The sequence below is a fragment of the Spodoptera frugiperda genome, chromosome 13 (assembly GCF_023101765.2).
Source record: "Spodoptera frugiperda isolate SF20-4 chromosome 13, AGI-APGP_CSIRO_Sfru_2.0, whole genome shotgun sequence".
Classification (NCBI taxonomy): Eukaryota; Metazoa; Arthropoda; class Insecta; order Lepidoptera; family Noctuidae; genus Spodoptera; species Spodoptera frugiperda.
The window spans coordinates 7449100-7467486 of NC_064224.1; the positions used below are offsets into that span (position 1 = coordinate 7449100).

Here is an 18387-nt window from a genome sequence, read left to right on the forward strand (position 1 = left end):
CACAGGGCCCCATCACCGAAGAAAGCAAGCCTGCAACACCGCCTTTCGCGAAGCGCCAGCAAATTCGCTGCCAACTTCCAAAACAGTACTCAAAATAATTCTCAACCCGTCAACGTTCATACTCTATCCAACCCTGATGATATGAGCTCCAGTCTCCTGCGAAGTGACTCGGACAGAAGTCCACCAGGCAACATTAATCCTTCAGTGAACTTCTTCGGCAATTTCAAAGGTTTCTCCCTTACCCCCATAGAAAAAAATGCGCCCACGGAAAAAGATGACACTGAGGTCCCCATTGCTCCCAAACCAGTTAAAAGTGTAGCTGATTCCGTTAACAAAAGTGCCAAAATTACCCCCGTACACCGAAGTGGCAGTAATAGCCAAAGTATTGTCAACCAAGGTGTTTTGAAACCGGTTTTGCGAAGTGCTCCCCCACTCCCCGTGGTTCCGACAACCGCTAAAACAAGCCCGAAGGCCAGTCCTTCAGTAAAGCGTACTAATAGCACAGTTCAGAATAAGATCAAGGCTTTAATGAGTAATGAAAAGACTGAAGAAGTCCCGACCACAGCTGCCAATCCTCCTCCAAGACCTGTGATATCCAGCCCCATCCTAGAAGCTTCGACTTGCACTGCAAAAGAACTCATATCTCCCTTACAAGGATCAAAAACCTTAGGACCTGTAAGAGCAGCACCAACAGTACCCATGTCCCCAGACTTCCCCAAAAGACCTCTGAGCATGCATTCAGCTGGAGTACCACAAAAACCCCTTCCAGAAGAACCGAAGAAGGTCAAAGAAGGTATTTCCTTGAACCGCATAGCGTCATTCCTGAAACAGGACAAGCCGAAAGAGAAAGAACGCAATCCGGTTGAAAGAAGTCACTCTTTGCCAAAGAATCATAATAACCAAGTGAAAGTTCCCAAGGTCGACAAGGTCCCGTTAAGAAACCTGCAGATTTCCAACCCTATACTGCAAAAGGAGATTGAACTGCCAGTGAAATCGGTCCCAGTCGTATCTGACTCTGAAGACGGAGATGACCCTAAGGCCTTTGTCAATCGCGCACAGAGTATGAGGGCTCCAGCTAGCCAAAAACCTGTTCTACAAAGCTTTGGTTCCATGAGACAGGCGCCAGCCGCTCCGAGACCTTTGTCAGTGGTTGGGAGACCGACAGCGCCACCTCCTCCATTACCCAACAATACTGAGCATGTACCGCCACCGAATCCAAAACCGCAGCCAGAAATCAAATCAACCGACTATGTAGACTGCATTGAAGAAAAACAGGCTCCTTTAGCACACATTGTCGAAGAATCTCCTGACAATATCTACGCAGTTATTGAGGAAAGTCCAGAAAAACACTCGAAACCTCTTCCCGGAGTGCCTCCTCCCATAAAGACCACTCCTCAAGCTCCTCCCGAAGGTTACAATACTCCTAAAGTGATCCCATCCAATTCTGGAAGCACAGAAAGCATGGGCTTACTCGGAGAGATAGTTAACGAAATACAAAATCGTAACTTTGAATCTATATACTCTGCGTCAACTCTTTCTAGAAAGAAAGAGAAGGAAAGAAAGGCTAAAGAGGCAGCGAATAAAGAAGCCAATAGAGATAGTACGTATATGAATTCCGAGCATTATAAGACTCCTGAGAGCGTTTATAGCAATTCTGGAGCCAAATCTAATGTCTCAACCACCAGTAGCGGATACTTGCATCCTTCTGCTGTCAACGTACCAACTTACTTAAAGAAGGAGGAACCAAAAGAAGAAGATAAAGCCCCACCCCTACCAGGGCCGAACTCTAAAATCCCAACTTTCTCAAGACAAGTAACGCCGCCAGGCCTCAAAAACACGTCGACATTCAGAAACGTACCTCAATCACCAAAGGTAGCTAAAAACATGAACTTAAATCCGAAACTATCGAACAGTCCGGATCTGGTTTCTAGCTGCACATTACCAGACACGAAGAATGTGAAACCTCCAGACGTTATAAATAACAATAAGCTGCCAAATGACACTAGTAAGGTGACGAACAAACCAGCGGTTACTGCGAAGCCTAACGACAACCGACCGCCTTTAAGACCGGCGCCCGCAGAGCCGAAGAAAGCGAACAAAGTCACGCCTCCACTCAAACCAGTAAACTCTAACTCTAATCTAAACAAAACAGATAACAAAACACCGTCCACCAACCGTGCCATCTCTAAAGTAGACTCTGTCAAAGCTATAGCAGACAATTTAAACAAAAATAAACCTAAAGTAGTCCCCAAACCTACCACAGTCGTCCAAAGGACGGATAATAAACCTAACCAAACAAAATTAACGGCCAAACCATCGAATGTTGCCAGTTTACAGCAGAAATTCGAAAATAGAAAGTCGTTGGGCAAAGAGGTTGCCGTAGCTAAAAAATAATTTACAAATGGCGTGTAATTTAATTGAGTTATCTAGTCTGTAAATATATTTATATGGCCATTAGCGCGACATGTTGGAAATTTGGAACAGAGTATGTAAGGATCTGATTTTACGAAGCATTTTATGTGATTAGTTGAATCGTAGAAAGTGTGTATTGTATTTGGTAAATGGTTCGTTAGTTTTAAATGGCTTGAAGTTTCAGTTAAATATGGCTCAAAATTGAATACGTAAGTCAACAATTGACTTTTCTATATACTTCAATTCTGAGCCATATTTAATTGCAGCTCAAAAAATAGGTGTATGTAAACAAAATGCGCAAGAAATGTTCAAAATGTGACAAGAGACATGGTTTTAGAAAGAACGAGAACGATCGAAAGATATATTATATTTTAATACTTATGCAGCTTACGAACATAGGCATAAAACTAAAAGTGTTCATATTTTGTAATAATGAAACGCAATTTTTGACGGTAAGGAATAACTGTACATATAATATGTAGAGTATATTTCAAAGTATTTGTATGTATTTTACTTACAACGTGTATAATCGTAGGTTTACAGCACAATAGTGAACTTTAGAACTGTATCAATAAGATATTGGTACCACACTAATTTTCTTTTGACTAATTTTTTTGCGTACCCTAGATGGCGCTACTGTCGAGTTACGTCTTGTCAGTCTTTTTATTATTACTTTACTGAGCAAAAATGTAAATACAATTATCGTAATATGTAATATAACTATATTTGCTCTGGCATTAGTTGGTATAACCACAGTATAATTCAATTTTTGTCTTGAAATAGTTAAAAGAGAATTTTCCATCGATCAATTGTGAAAAAGTGCTTATTTATACAAAACTGGCTTCTGCCAGAGGCTTCGCCCGCCTTCCTAGTATCGTAACACCTAAGTAAGCTCAAACCCTGTCTGCATACCAGATTTCATCAAAATGTGTTTAATAGTTTCAGTGTAATTGACGGACAAACATCCAAACAAACAAACTTTCACATTTATAATATTAGTGTGACAATATTGATACGGTTTCTAAGTTCATTGTTGTGCTAAAACCTAAAACGATGACTTTAATAACTAAGAGATCTCTGTAAATATTACTAGGCTAGATATTTTCCTTAAAGTTAGTGAATATAAATGAAAAGTGTCTTATGGTACATAATGCTTAATTCGTATTTTTATAAAGACTATATGTGTTTGAGATTTATAGAGAATTAGTGCCTTTACTATGTTTTTATGTTGCCGTCTAAATAGAGGACACACATTATTATGAGTCCCCGTTGTTGCTTGAAACTGATCGAGTGATCTCGAATATTTTCAAAAGAAGAATCGATTCAGCAGTTTTGATTCTTTAAACTTAATTTGTTACTGGATACTTAACCCAGCCCTTTGCAATTGTTTTTAAAATAAAGTCATTGCTAAGGAATACTTTAAGTAATCATTAAATGTTTCTGTGTACGGCAGTATTAGATTTAGTAAATGATTTTTACTCAAACAAGCTATTATAATTCAAAAATAAATATAATAATAATAATTTCGAAAAAAATCTTCCATCTTTATCTATTTAGACGGCTACATGTAAAGGCAAATCTAGTTAGATTGAGTGTTAATGCTTTACAAATACGATAAATGAATAAATAAATAATTTATATAAACCCGTTCTCATCCACATAAACGTCAATGGTGCTACAGAACATACATGCTTACAGATAAATAAATATTATGAACATATTTTTGTAATGTTAAAAACAAAACGGTTTCGATGTATTTGTGATTGGTCGTGTGCAGTTTTCAAAGGATTACTATGTTTATGATATTTAAAAAAAGGTTGTAAATAATGTGTAGTAATTAATTGAATTAATAGTCTCTAATGTTAATTTAATTCTATGTTTGTTGTCTCAATCTAAAGTCCAAAGTGTTTTTGCGCTCATCAATTGGCGCTAGTGAGCTATAAAGGCATTTAAGAACCAGACCCGTGCGTGCGGCGCTTCGCGCGCCTCAAAGGACGTTCAAACCACCACAGATGGGGCCCAATAGGGCTGATGCCGATCCGGAACTGCGAACTACCGAGTTATCCGGCTCGAAAAGCAGGATTAGAAACAGGGGTAGTGTTTTGACAGTAAGAGTCTGACACTTTCTCTTGCCTCGCCCAAGGCGGTAGAAGTAACTGGATGATAATCCCCCATCAAAAAAAAAATCCTTTGAATAAGAAATATATTGAAACTGCACACGACCTAATAAACAAAATACTGTAATCGTAATAATGCAATAATTAATTGAATAGATGCATAATATCGTCCATAGTCGTAATCACTGCCACAGCTTGGTACAAAATAATGGTGCTGGATGTCGCGAAGTAAACCTCATTTATATAATGTCTATTATTGTTAAATATATATATTAAAGCAATAGTTTTGTTGGCATGTTATGCATAAAGGAATAATTGGATACCACGGAGTAGGTAATGGATCAGAGTTCACAAAACTATAACTATAAACATGGAAAATTAAAATAAATTATTCTGTCAAGGTGTATATGGGCAGCATAATGTTGATTAGTTATTAATTTAAAAAAATAGCAATGAGGCAGCTAGCAGTTCTTTTGTATAATCAAAAAAATGGCACAAATATTTAGATTCAAAATTATCCTGTCATAAAGGATATTTTAAAGCAATAACTAGATTTGAGAACTCCATTCATTACTTACTCCGTGATCAGTGAATCAAAGATATTTTTCGAAGTGGTTACATTAAATTAAATTGGTGTAATAGGTCCGTTAATTATTTGAAACAGTCGTCCATGATTTTACACAACGAAAACAGAAATATTGAACAATGTATTTTTGGTATAATTCATAGGCCTTAGTACAAGTTTGTTTTACGTTTAACAAGATCGAAACGAGAGCGCGTTCGCTCTGATTGGTTGGTACATTCGCGCCGGCCAATCAGAGCGCTGAACGCGTGTTTCGTTTTCATTCAACGTAAAGCAAACTCGTACTAAGGGTACTGATGTTGATTATAATATTTTAATCTTTACTGTATTAGTCCGGTCAAATTAGACCAAAAAGTTAGGGTGAAATTACATAAATTCGCAACAAGCTGAATTTTGGTACAAATGTTCAAAACACGATTATAAACAATAGCTGAAAGTTCCCCATCATTCCCGTGTGTGGAAAAAAGTTATTCAAGGTCAAATGTCAAAAAAATGATTTTTTCGCGATTTTTAGCAAAACGGTAAGTTTTATCAGAAAAATACCTCAGACTAAAATTGTAGATCATTAAATTATCTATAAAAATATATCAATACTTTTTTCTTCATTGTTCCAAAGTGGAAAAATGAGTGTCCCCCCGACACTAATTTTTCCAATTTGGAAGCGTCTAACTTTCAAACGGTTGATTTCGACGAAAAATGGTTTTAGAAACCTTAATGTCTTTTTTAAAGACCTATCCATAGACACCCATAACGGATATGTAAGCTGAAAAAAAATTTTTTTTGCAATTGGTCCAAGTATGGAGTGCCCCCTTTAATTTTTAAATTTATGAACTTTTATTCAAAATCCGAATAGCGGTTATCGAAATACATCAACCTACAGAGTTTTAACTATGTAGACCCAACAGTTTCGGAAATAAATGGCTGTGACATACGGACGGACGGACAGACAGACATGATGAATCTATAAGGGTTCCGTTTTTTTACCCTAAAAAACGCGCTAAGTACACTACCTCATAGGTGGCGTGGAAACGTGTGCATTTTATGATAATTGCAACTGTTACAACTTTTTACACTGCGATATCTCCGAAACGGTGTCTCGTGAGAAAAAAGTATTGATATATTTTTATAGATAATTTAATGATCTACAATTTAGTCTGAGGTATTTTTCTGATAAAACTTACCGTTTTGCTGAAAATCGCGAAAAACTCATTTTTTTGACATTTAAACTTGAATAACTTTTTTTCCACACACGGGAATGATGGGGAACTTTCAGGCATTGTTTATAATCGTGTTTTGAACAATTGTACCGAAATTCAGCTTGTTGCGAATTTATGTAGCACCGAATGTCTAATTTGACCGGACTAGTATAGTTGTTTTTCCGACTTTTGAATGAGTTACTGCCGTATTGAGTCGTTTAATGATTACTTAATACAGTCCTTAGCAATTGCTTTCAGAACAAAATCGTTACTAAGGAATATTTTAAGTAATCATTAAATGTCTCTGAGTACGGCAGTTAGTAGAAATGTTCATTACATAACGTATAGGATCAGAATGATAAAATAATTGTATTTATTTTTTCTATGAAACCTAAAACGTAGGTAATTAGACAGAGGTCGGCTCAGCGAGTTTCCCCAAACTAAACTGTCAATATTTTTCAATTCTAATACATAAGCAATAAGATTGAAAATCCGTTAAGAAAAATACAGTTTTTGGGGTAGCTTGATGAGCTGGTATCTGTTGCATTATAAATATCTTGCATTTAATTTTTGTCTCATTAATTGCGTACTGGATTTAAATGATTGTGTTAAAATTGAATTTTCAAAGAACTGTGTATTTCTTTTTCTTTTTACATGGCAAGTGTGTAGCTATTATATTGTAGTTGTGATAATTTAAGTTTTGTATGTGAAGTACATAAATATTTGTAAATATAACCAAAGAAATTTATGTATGGGTGGTCCCGGTACGCAGCCTGTATTCTTTGCTTGTTCCTCTTAAAAAAAAAGTTTACGTAATGTGTTGCAAGTGAAAAAAAATGTTGAATGAAAATGGCAATCTCTATTATTAAAATTTAGCCTTTATTTTTATTCCAAGACTGTGAATTATAAGTATATTGAATTATTATATCGAAATTAGTTACTAAAAGCTAGTTGAATACTTCATTTTTCTTATTATTACAGAAAAAAAGATAAATAAAAATATTTCACGAATGTTTGTTGTTTTATTTTGCTTTTGTTTGGATGGTTTACCATCAGGTGATCAAAATGCTCGTTTGCCCCATATACTATAAATGACTGATTTTATGAATTTAATGAGTAATTTCATCACTCGTGGAAAATATTAATATCCAGAGAATATTACATAGTCATTGGCTTTAGATTCCTTTAGTTTCATTTAGAACTAAAATGATATTCCCGTTCGCCTATGTGCTTTTTGCGCTCGGAATGATCTGAGTGCAGAAACCAATGCTAAAATATTTCAATGTGGTTAAAAACCACATTTTCCCTGTTATGAGTCTCATGTAATAAGAAGTATAACAATCATAATACGCTGGTTATAAACCTAAAGGGACAAAAACGCCATCGATTATTTAGTATCGGCCCTTATTTCGTTCTGGTCCTATAAGAGATTTCAAATTTTTTACATATATTAATTATAAATACCACATTTATTTTATTAATTCCGCTTTATTAAAAATATTTATAGTGAGTAGTGTAGTTGTATAAACTAGATTCATTGTGAATTTTGTAAAGTGTTCATCAAATTGTTTTATAAAGTGGCAATACCTGCCCGAATTCTCCTCAAAATGCCGCTACCCAAATCAATTTGACAATCAATAAAAAAGTTGACAAGCGTGTTTTGTCAAATTGTCAATTTGTGTGGTGAACTGTAATTGTTTGCAATTTCGGCGCTATTTTCTTGAAATTTCTCGAAATCCAATAATAAATAACAATTCAAAATGTAAGTATAACATCCAAAAACAGTGAAACACTTGATATATTTAGTTTTATAGCATTAACTAATGTAAAACAACTGTTTTAGGGCAACAACGTCCAAACCACGCTCAGAGATGACTTTAGAAGAATTAGCGAAGATTGAGGAGGAAGAATTCAGTACGGGACCTCTTTCAGTGCTCACACAGTCTGTTAAGAACAATACACAAGTACTGATCAACTGCCGTAATAACAAAAAGTTGCTTGGTCGCGTCAAGGCTTTCGACCGGCACTGCAACATGGTGCTTGAAAACGTTAAGGAAATGTGGACTGAAGTGCCAAGGCTAGGCAAAGGCAAGAAGGTAAATATTCCCATAGTTTTACTATCATTCATCTTGTTTACTACATTATTTCTTTATAAACAATAACAGCCTAAAGATTTGGAGGTTATCTATTGGCTTACTAGAAATAATCAAGTCGTAAGCATTTGAAGTTTTGCTAGATATGTATGTTCTATACTGTAGATAGTAAAGTTTTATTTAGTTTTCTCATTTTATTACAATGAACAACAAGTAACAAGCATTTGTTGGTATTTGTTACTTGAACAAGTTAATAAAAATTACAGTAACTAAATTATTTTTGACAACTTGTTGATAGTCTTATCTTATATTAAGTTTTTGTTATTTTGTATTATATAAAGCTGAAGACTTTGTTTGTTTTTGGAACTTGTTATTCTTTGTACGAGAAAAGGTTTTACTGACAAGTGTAACAATTACTTTTTTTTGTGTTTTGTTGATAACAATTAACACTTTAAACGCCACGGGGGTCTCCGGTGACCGACGTTAGCGGAGGATTTGCCTTCAACAGTTTTCTATTTGCAGTCAAAGACTTAGTGGTATAGTAAGCATTATGGGCAGGTTTACTTTTATCTTAGAATGTTACATAGGTAATAAATCCATATTAACTTACACACTACACATAATTACGTTTTTTTTAATAAAACTTTGCCCCACAATATGATTTTCTCATGTATTGAAGATGCATTTACAATCATACAAGTTCACATCTACAAATAATTTGTGGATCCCAAAAAGAGTTGCCCCATGCTGGAATCAAACTTACTATATGTTGCACGGCAGCTGATTGCCCTGCCACCGCTCAAACCATACAGTCTATGCAATTATACTAACCCATGCTAATAAATAGTTCATATTTGTAATACTCATAATTTGTTTCCAGGGTAAAGCAGTCAACAAGGATAGATTTATCTCAAAGATGTTCCTTCGCGGAGACTCAGTGATCCTAGTATTAAGAAACCCGCTAGCCACCGCTGCCGGCAAGTAATCAACCTTAGACGGAATGCCTTTGGTATAAATTCCAGTGTTCTCCAAAAACCTTTAATCTTAAGCTACCAGTATGTAATGCATCTGTTTTGTATGGTGGATTGAAATGTACTGAAATAAATAAATGATAAGATTTTCATGAAAGTTTTTATTATTTGTGCTTACTAGACTATTTAGCCTTCACTTACCTAGCCCGAGAGGCCCAGTAAACCCATCCTCCAATGGGGTGGTTTTTAGTCGGTAAGAGTTTGTTACTCCTTCGTGCTTCGCCCAAGGCGGGAGAAGTCACTGCATGATTTTCCCCCTTAAAAGAACCATCCGATATCAGCAGCACGTCTAGTTGCGTTAACCGTGATCTCCAGGAAATTGTTTTTTTTTATTTTTGTATATTGATGTTGACTTGAAGGTTTAACTCACAAACTCGAACCATTTTTAATCAAATTCTTATGAAGTGTGAGAAAGACTGATGAAGTTTTGTTTATATCAACAAGTTTCCTATTTTAGAAATTCTATTCTTTTAACAGTCAACACCTAAATGAGCAGTTTACGTGTCGCGTATGAAGCACTATACTAATACTAATTTAAAATTTACACGACAAACGTTTGAGAAATATTATTGTTCTTGTGTGAATGAACGTTATTTTCTAAAACTGGAAACAATAATTATTTCATCGTATTTACTCAAACATCAATTTCAGCAACGCATTTGGAGTTCAAGAAACTTAGCTAGAACAAACACGTTACTTCATAGAACAATTCATAGATGGCGTTAACATCAACTTTTAACAGCACTGTCTCCGTTCAATAGCCTTTGATAATAACCTCGGACGTTCGCGCCAGAACCGCATTCATAACACGATATTGTTTACGCACTGTCGTTTATTCAATCCTTGTGGTTACACGCGCAATACTTCAGTGGTATCGAGTGTATAAACTACAAAAACTTGAAAGAAAATAGTGGTTTTGTGCATCATGTCGGCTTGAACTTGGAAGTGCGCCGAACTTTAATTATTTCCCGCTCTTTTCTTTTTTTTGCGAATGAAAATGTGCACAGTTGTTTTGTGTTAAATTCTAATTGGACTAAACAGTTTTGATATTTACACTGAGGTAAGTTTTATATTTATAGTCATGACTTAATTTACTATTTTCCAGTTGCTATCGTAATGTTTTCTGTAAAGTAAAATTATAACAATTGAAGGTACAGACTTGAAACTTACACGAAATATTTATTACCTACCAACTTTACCTACTTGGAACCGCATATTATCCCAGTTGGTCTTTATAACACATAGCACCATTTATAAAATTGAAAAAGCAAACATAAAAAGTTTTCTTAAAACATTAACAATTCTAATTTACAAAACTTCGTAAATACGCATCTACCAGTTCTAAGCTAGTTGTCATATAACACATTTTTGCTTATTAGTAAAGTACACATTACCTTAAGTAGCTCCTTATTTTTCCTACTGCGTAATACCTAAAGCCTTAAAGAATTTCATCCGACAACGACCCAATAATAAAACATGTCAGCTTTTAACGAATTTGGTCCTTCGGTACGATAAAAGTCAAATCTACTTACCTTTCCAAATATTTTTATTCGAAGCTCTTCCAACCTAAGTAAATATAATTTTATTTCCAATCTGATACTACGAAAATGTCAACGTAAATATGAATTACTATTTTGTATTAAAAGACCAATTTTTTAAGACGGTCCTGATAATTTATAATGACATAGTTTTTGTTTCTCTTAAGTAGTTAAGATAATTATGTTTTTTTTTAATACCAATTTGACTGTGTTTTTGTACAATCAGGAAAAATACCTATTTCCTAGGTAGGTACTTATACCTATTGTCGTTGTTGAGTCGCATCTACTTGTTGCTTTCTGTTTATGAGTAAACAACATACAATCACGTCATTTATTCCCTGAAGAGACGGAGGCTCATTTATAAGTGTAACACCTACTTTTCGCCACCCATATTGCCCATTACCACATAAGGGCCCCAGACTTCATAATACGGACTCGGATCACTCGAATATGAAACCCAATATCCCTTACGCCGCAGTCGCAACAAACGGCAATAACTAAGGTATATGACAAAAGTCGGTTCTTTCTACCAAAAATACTTGTGGTCTGATATTTTTCTTAGGTTTCTCATAGTAGCACGGATTCTGAGATTCCAAGTGTCCTGTGCGGTAACTTATAATGCTAAGTCGTAATAGCAAGCCTATTTATTGTGCACTAGCTGACCCGGCTAACTTCGTACTGGCTCCAACATTTTTTTCTTACCTTTTAAACCTTCTCCGGACTTCCACAAATAACCACATTCACAAATAACTCAAAACTAAAATTAGCTGAATCGGTCCAGCCGTTTTCGAGTTTTAGCGAGACTAACGAACAGCAATTGATTTTTATATAAATACTTATAGATAAAGACTAGACTTCTATATCGAGCAATAACTGGATTTCCAATCTCGAAATTCTCAGTAAAATGCCTCAAATATAGGTAGCATCTTCAAGAAAAATCCCATGGAGTACCTACTTGGACGGATAGGTTACTATCCAACCACGGGGGTGAACATTATGGTGAACACCTTCTGATTAATGAAAGCCGTGTTCAGTACCTAGTGCATGCATTTTGAGTGATAACCATTACTTCCACGACTCTCCATATAGGACAATTAATTTTCTATTTTCCTGACCTTTTTTAATAACTTTTGTGAGCAATTCAGCACGGTAACTATCTGAAATTCTGAACAAGATTTGACCGATTGACACTATTTTTACTCCATAACTCGAAACAGAGAAAGAGAGTAAACTATTTACTTGCTTTCTAAATATGTCCTATATTTATTATCCCAAACGTGATGCGAAGCGACTGACCGCAGCTGCCAAAGGTCATGAAACTGTATAATTGACGTTAATGTTTGCCTACAAATGTAATAGTATACCACGGGACGCATCTAGCCATGTATTTACTACTCACGTGCCAGTTTCATGAATGTCAAATTGCACACGTGTATAGTTGATTATTTGCGATCTTTGAAAACTTTCTGTACCTTTTTTTGAGTGCAATGACTTCTCCCGCCATGGGTGAAGAATTAATTGATTAATTAAATATTAATTCTCCGGATTCCCCCAAACTCTTTCATCAGTGACCGTAGACGTTCCTAGCCCCATGTAAGAGGGTTATGGTTGTATCAAGATTTCTAGTTCGTGTGGTGATTTCGTAAATTACCCCCCTACCCAATCTTCCCAACCCCCTCTTCCCCAACAAGTCTTAAATTCCTAACGCACTTGAAACGCTTCTGGTGTTTCGGGTGTCAATGGCTATTGCTTACCATAAGGTGATCCGCCTTCTCGATTACGACTTATACATTAAAAAATAAGTTTTAGATTTATATGATTTTTAAATCTACCATTAGATAATAAAACCTAACATATCATGTTTGCGGTTACGGTTACGCTTACCTACCCACTATTACATAGGCAACGCGGTGATGTTAATGAGACGACATTTAATACCGAAGAATCAAGAACATGACAACATTAGTTCCGCGTTTAAAGACAAACGATATAATATAATATGTATATATGTTAGTACTATGCCATATTGTGCATTGTCTGTTGTCTGATATATTTAGCAAAGTCGTTCGCCTTCTGTAAGGTCGATATATCTAGGTGGGACGAGATCCACTCTACGTACCCGTAATGTACTCTATTCGTACCGGCTACTGCAACTATTAGAACTGTATATTAAAATAGCAAATGTAAATCTTATTACTATTTAGTTTTGCATACATAACATTACACCTGTCTTCCAAGCTTTCGCTATTCGCTTCATCAACAGTCATCAGTCTTTCTATGCATGCTTTTACGTGTCAATATTAGCTTTTAACTCGATAATAATTAAGCTTGTAACTCGATTAGACGGCATAACATGTAACTCATGTACCTATCCTACCACCATTGCATTTCCTATGTGTAATAACACTCATTTTAATGCAAATAAAAATATCTTTATCTTTATCATTAATTTCAAGCTACACAGGGGCCTATAGGGGGCAGCATTACACAATAAATGGCGCTTCTAGCGTCATAACTAATTTAATATATCTCACGATACATGTAGTTAATATAGAAAAGAGTGTACTCCTTTTTAAAAGGCCGGCAACGCACCTGTGACTCCTCTGGTATTGCGGGTGTCCATGGGCGGTACTGATTGCTTACCATCAGGTGACACGTCTGCTCGTTTGCCCCTTATACCCTAATAATAGAATATACACAAAAACCGTTCCATGCTTTGTTGTCCCTCTCATGACCATTCTATCCAGATTATGCAATACAGGTATTGTTTGCCTGTACTATACTCCAAAAATCTGAGTCCTAACACCTGTGTTGTCATAATTATCTGAATAAATATTTACCTCATAGTGGCAGCAATAGGTTCTATGTCTACCTACGTAATTGTTTACAATTTCATTACTAATGTGATGACCAATTCTGATGAGTAATAATTGTTTTATTCAATTTGACGTTGCAATTAAAACGCGCTGGGATTTTTGGAGGAAAATCTGTTTAGGTAATAACCACGGAATAGAAACAAAAAACAATTACCTCACTATGTTTTCTTTCTTCTCTTTTTTAAGGGGATCACTGGATTATCATCCAGTGATTTCTCCCGCCTGGGTGAAGGGAGGGAGTGAGGGAGTGTCTTACTTATTAAAAAAACACTCCTTTCTACACCTGCTTTAAACCGGAGCCTTGGTTAACCTCCTAGGTTGTCCGCAGCTCCGGACTACTTTCCTACTTAGGTTACTGATTTCGAAGATTTGGAAGTAGTTCCATAGGGGACAAATAAAACTAACGGATTGCATGACCAAAAGAACTACAGATATGCGTTGACGATCTTTTATTATTTAAAAGGTTTGAAGATAACAAGCGTTTCATTCCACATATACTTATATAATACTTGAGGGTTAAGAAGACGCCTTAACCTCTAAACCGCCATCACATGAAGATATAATCACATAGGTAATCCTCAAATCCCAATCCTAATTCAAGCATGAAGGACAAAACATTAATCTACTTGAACTACAATACAATTTAGACGTTGAGCTAGTCAATAGCTGTAGACAAAGGATCATAATAAGCAGTAAATCAAACAAACTGGTGATCTGTCTGTCACAGACGTTTGCACAAAACTAAGGTGTGTTGGTAGCACAAATTGATCTATTATAAAGTCGTTTTGTTTACTCAGATAAGAAGCTAATTACATCTACATAATTTAAGGGCTTATTGTTTCATCGCTGAATAAGAGAGAGAGAGTAAGAGAAGAAAGAACTTCTTCTTTCTTCTGCCGAAAACTGTTTCGACTTGTTAGATAATGAGCTTCCACTACATACCTAAGAGTAGTTTGCCAATATCTTTACGTTTGACAAGATGAGTGATAACAAAACAATTCTACTCTGCAGTCATGCACGGCTCCATGAGTTTACTAGTCAAGGTCTCAAGTCCCTTCGAGTTTGAAAAGTGATATTAAACCTCTAGTCACATTTTGCAGTTAACACAAATTAACAAACAAACACACGAGCCTCGCCACGTTTTCTCATTTATGGTAACGTTCAATTGTTTAATTGTAACCGGAAAAAACTGGATTGAACCGCAATTCGCCGCTGCGAACCGGTAACTGATTAATTGTTGCAATTTCCATCGATTGTTAGTTTAGTGGACAATTGTACTGTGAACCGGGCATCATGTTGTGTTGAACTTTCAATTAAGTTAAACTGTAACTACTGGTTATTGGCTGACGGTCTGTTTTGTTTTGGCTGAAATATACTCTGAAACTTTTGAGCAGATCGGCTGATAGAATAACTTTTACTTATGCCTAGCTCTTACTGTGGGTGTGTTGTTAGAGTCGGCTTTATAGGACTGCACATATTTGAGGGTTTCCGGATAGCAGTGTTTTCTGATAAATGTGGGAGAATGAGTGAGTGAAACCACTTTACAGAAAACCGACGAGAAACAACGCTTGCGTTGTGTTTCGTTGTATTAGTGAGGTTACCGGAGGCCCAATTACCCCTTCGCAATCCCCAATTCCCCAACAATCCTTAAATTCGTAACCCACAAAGGGTCGGTACCGCACTTGTAACTCCTCTGGTGTTTCGGGTGTCCATGGCCGTGGCGATTGCTTACCGGTGCGATTTCCATCATCTTCAATCATGGAGACTATAGCGAACCCTTTTAGTAGAGAAAGACCGACACACAAGCACTCTTAGTGCAGTATCGCACTGACACAAATTAATTCGCACTATATATTTTTCAAGGGCATAAAAGACGTTGTGGCTTTTAGTTACTTTATCAATTTTATCGCAAATTATAAAAGCTCTAATCTACCTCTTGATAAGGTTGTCGATCAAATGGCAAATTGAACAAAATGGTTTCTCTTTACCCTTTACCGAAATGGTTTTATCGCCAACCAGGTAGATACTGTTTACGCCTAACTATACTTAATTAAAATACGGTATGATAACTGTAATATTTAACCTATTAATATTACGTAACAGTTAGTTTTTTTTATCATTTAGGAGTGATCTAGTTTTCCTACTTATTTTTTGGAACTATTTCCACGAATTGATACAATTTTATTATTGATACGGCAGATACGGGGTTAGCAACACCACTGGACCTCACCGAATAATTTAAAAGACCTTCAGAATCTGCGCAAGTCCCTAAAATCCCTTCCAAACTTAAATCCTAAGTCCTAACCTCAACCTTATTTAGTGTCCTAGACATAAAACCCGCAATAAACTCAGTTATACATAGGCAGCCTTAGCCAAATACTTTTTTCTCACACGTATGGTGGTCTACAACATTCCTTAACGCAATCGGTTCTAGGTTCAACCCGTAAAGGTAGGACAAGGTGTAATTATGTATGTTGAAGTAGTAGGTAGTGTATCTACTGTATACTTCCGACAGGTCTATAGTATGAGTTCATTTGATATGTTTATTTATATGTGCTTTTATGTGGAATAGGTTATAGGGTAGATGACTAATTTTTATTTTAATGTCCGTCTTGTAGATTATTTTTAAATATTAGACACGTATGTTTTATTTTCTTACGGAAACAAATACTTTCGAAGATATATTGATTTGAAATATCGCGTGACGTCACTTCTAGTTACATTTTATACGTATATACTTGTTTGTCGCTTTGTAGCTCTCTCTTACTTAAAAACCCATACAAATTATAAACATAAATTACCTAGTAGGTTTTGACGGCCCAATTCTCAAAGGAAGGTTATCTTCTATCCAAACCCACTAAACTGCAAGATAAATGTTAATCTTACCTACCTATGTATCAAACTAAAGCAGGTACCACAACTCATCACAGTCTCATGAAAAACCTTGACTGGAAATCCAGTCACCTAGCCGCAAAGCTACGAGACTTTTCCTCACAGTGGCCTTCTGAAATTCTAAATAATTTCCGCATTAGTTCGCTTGAGCAGTTTCTATGAGACATACCTAGATATATTTTACCAATTTTCTCACCTAAATTACATTGACGTCAGCATTTAGTATTATTATACTGAGTATGTAGTCAGTAGGATGTCGTGGTTTAAGACGCCCGCTTCTCAGTTATATGTGCTTTCTAAGATTATTTAGACACCACTGACAAACGGTGAAGGAAAACATCGTGAGAAAACCTGGGCTTATCTCCTCCATGTGAGAAGAGGCTTTGGTCAGCAGTGGCCACTTATAGGCTGATGATGAGTCAGTAGCAACTGAGTTTATTGGCCATCTACCATATCTGATGGCAAACGGTCACTGTAGCCTGCCCTACCTAAGTATGCATCGCAACTCTAGATACATTACGAGTGCGTAACTAACGATGGAGGAATTTAATTACGCCTTTTTTGAACAACTCCATGCAGGACGTCCTTGCCTGTATAACTCGTAGAGAATCCGCGGTAGCAGCTGTCTTATGTATAGATGATAGTCTTATCCTTCTTTGAAGAACTCCATGGTGGCAGGCGTCTTTTCCTGTAGGTTGTAACTCCTACGTACGGAAACTGCGGTAGCAGCTGTCTTATGTGTGGATGATAGAGGGTCTTATCCTTCTTTGAAGAACTCCATGGTACAGGCTGCCTGTAGGCTGTAACTCGTAGGGGATCCGCGGTTGCAGCTGTCTTATGTGAGGATAATGGAAAATCTTATTGTTTGTATAGTACAAGTACAGAAATATTAGATAGATTTGAAACATAGCTTAATACAGTAGGTAACAAACAAATTACCGGTTCTCACTTTTAGCGCGTTGTAGTAATCAAAACCTATATAATACTTACTTGATATCAAGTATACTTTGGAGGCATAATTATTCGCAGAGCTTGTGGTTTCACATGCCTTTTGCAATGATTGCGGTTTTACTGTGTTGACGTGACGCCATATGCAATTTCGGGCGCCATTTTCTCGCTAATGGACGTTTTGGCGCCAAACGTGGAAATGAACTGGGAAAAATCACTTTGAAGACTTTAAATGCTGTGTCATGATGATACGGTGATTTGGGTTTTCTAGTTTCCTGTTTGTCTATTTCATTCGAACAATTATTATTAGTTAGATAGAATTTGGAAGGATTTCTCTTAGTTCCTAACAAAATTTAGTAAAATAGAGCCGCCGACCATGGACACCCGAATCACTAGAAGCGTTACAAGTGTATTGCCATTGTAGATTGGGAAGATAGGGGGAAGGGTAATTGGGTGATTGGCACCATCAAGGTGGGGTAATTGCAACCATCTAGATCAATATTGTTTTTAATCTATTCTAAACAAGTTTACTTACACATACCTACCTACTTACATCTGACGTTAATCCCACAACTAATTTGCCTTGCACGTCAAATTACATAGTTACAATCATTCCAAGCAAGTTACTGAGCATTTTCTCAACATATTTATGTCTAGGAAGTAAACTTAGTGGAGGTTCTTGCAATAAAACAATGTCACGT

General features: G+C 36.2%; 3 protein-coding genes across 6 annotated transcripts in view; all 3 read left to right on the forward strand.

Moving 5' to 3' along the window:
- LOC118270259 (disintegrin and metalloproteinase domain-containing protein 12) overlaps positions 1-7319 on the forward strand; it is an 82289-nt gene extending 74970 nt beyond the window's left edge. For 2 of the 3 annotated variants that reach the window (XM_050698128.1, XM_050698129.1), the window contains one exon: positions 6-2675. In XM_050698128.1, coding sequence (XP_050554085.1) covers positions 6-2394 — 2389 coding nt within the window. In that variant the 3' untranslated portion in view covers positions 2395-2675. Of the gene's footprint in view, positions 1-5; positions 5444-6482 lie in introns of those variants that run through there. The other variant, XR_007705880.1, reaches the window with a different exon arrangement.
- Positions 7320-7907: 588 nt separating this feature from the next.
- On the forward strand, positions 7908-9529 carry LOC118270441 (probable small nuclear ribonucleoprotein Sm D2). The gene is made up of 3 exons (XM_035586030.2): positions 7908-8070; positions 8152-8404; positions 9282-9529. Coding segments are annotated over exons 1-3 (360 nt in total). The 5' UTR covers positions 7908-8068; the 3' UTR covers positions 9387-9529.
- A 705-nt stretch (positions 9530-10234) lies between these two features.
- LOC118270223 (protein phosphatase PP2A 55 kDa regulatory subunit) overlaps positions 10235-18387 on the forward strand; it is a 54580-nt gene continuing 46427 nt past the window's right edge. Inside the window, exon 1 of one of the 2 annotated variants that reach the window (XM_050698132.1) lies at positions 10235-10492. The gene's annotated coding sequence lies outside the window, so the exon portion shown is untranslated. The remainder of the gene's footprint in view (positions 10493-18387) is intronic. The other variant, XM_050698131.1, reaches the window with a different exon arrangement.

Bases quoted from the DNA above. Each gene is read 5' to 3' on its own strand.
- LOC118270441 (XM_035586030.2), top strand. The intron at 8,405-9,281 runs GTAAATATTCCC...ATTTGTTTCCAG, and splicing joins GGCTAGGCAAAGGCAAGAAG to GGTAAAGCAGTCAACAAGGA.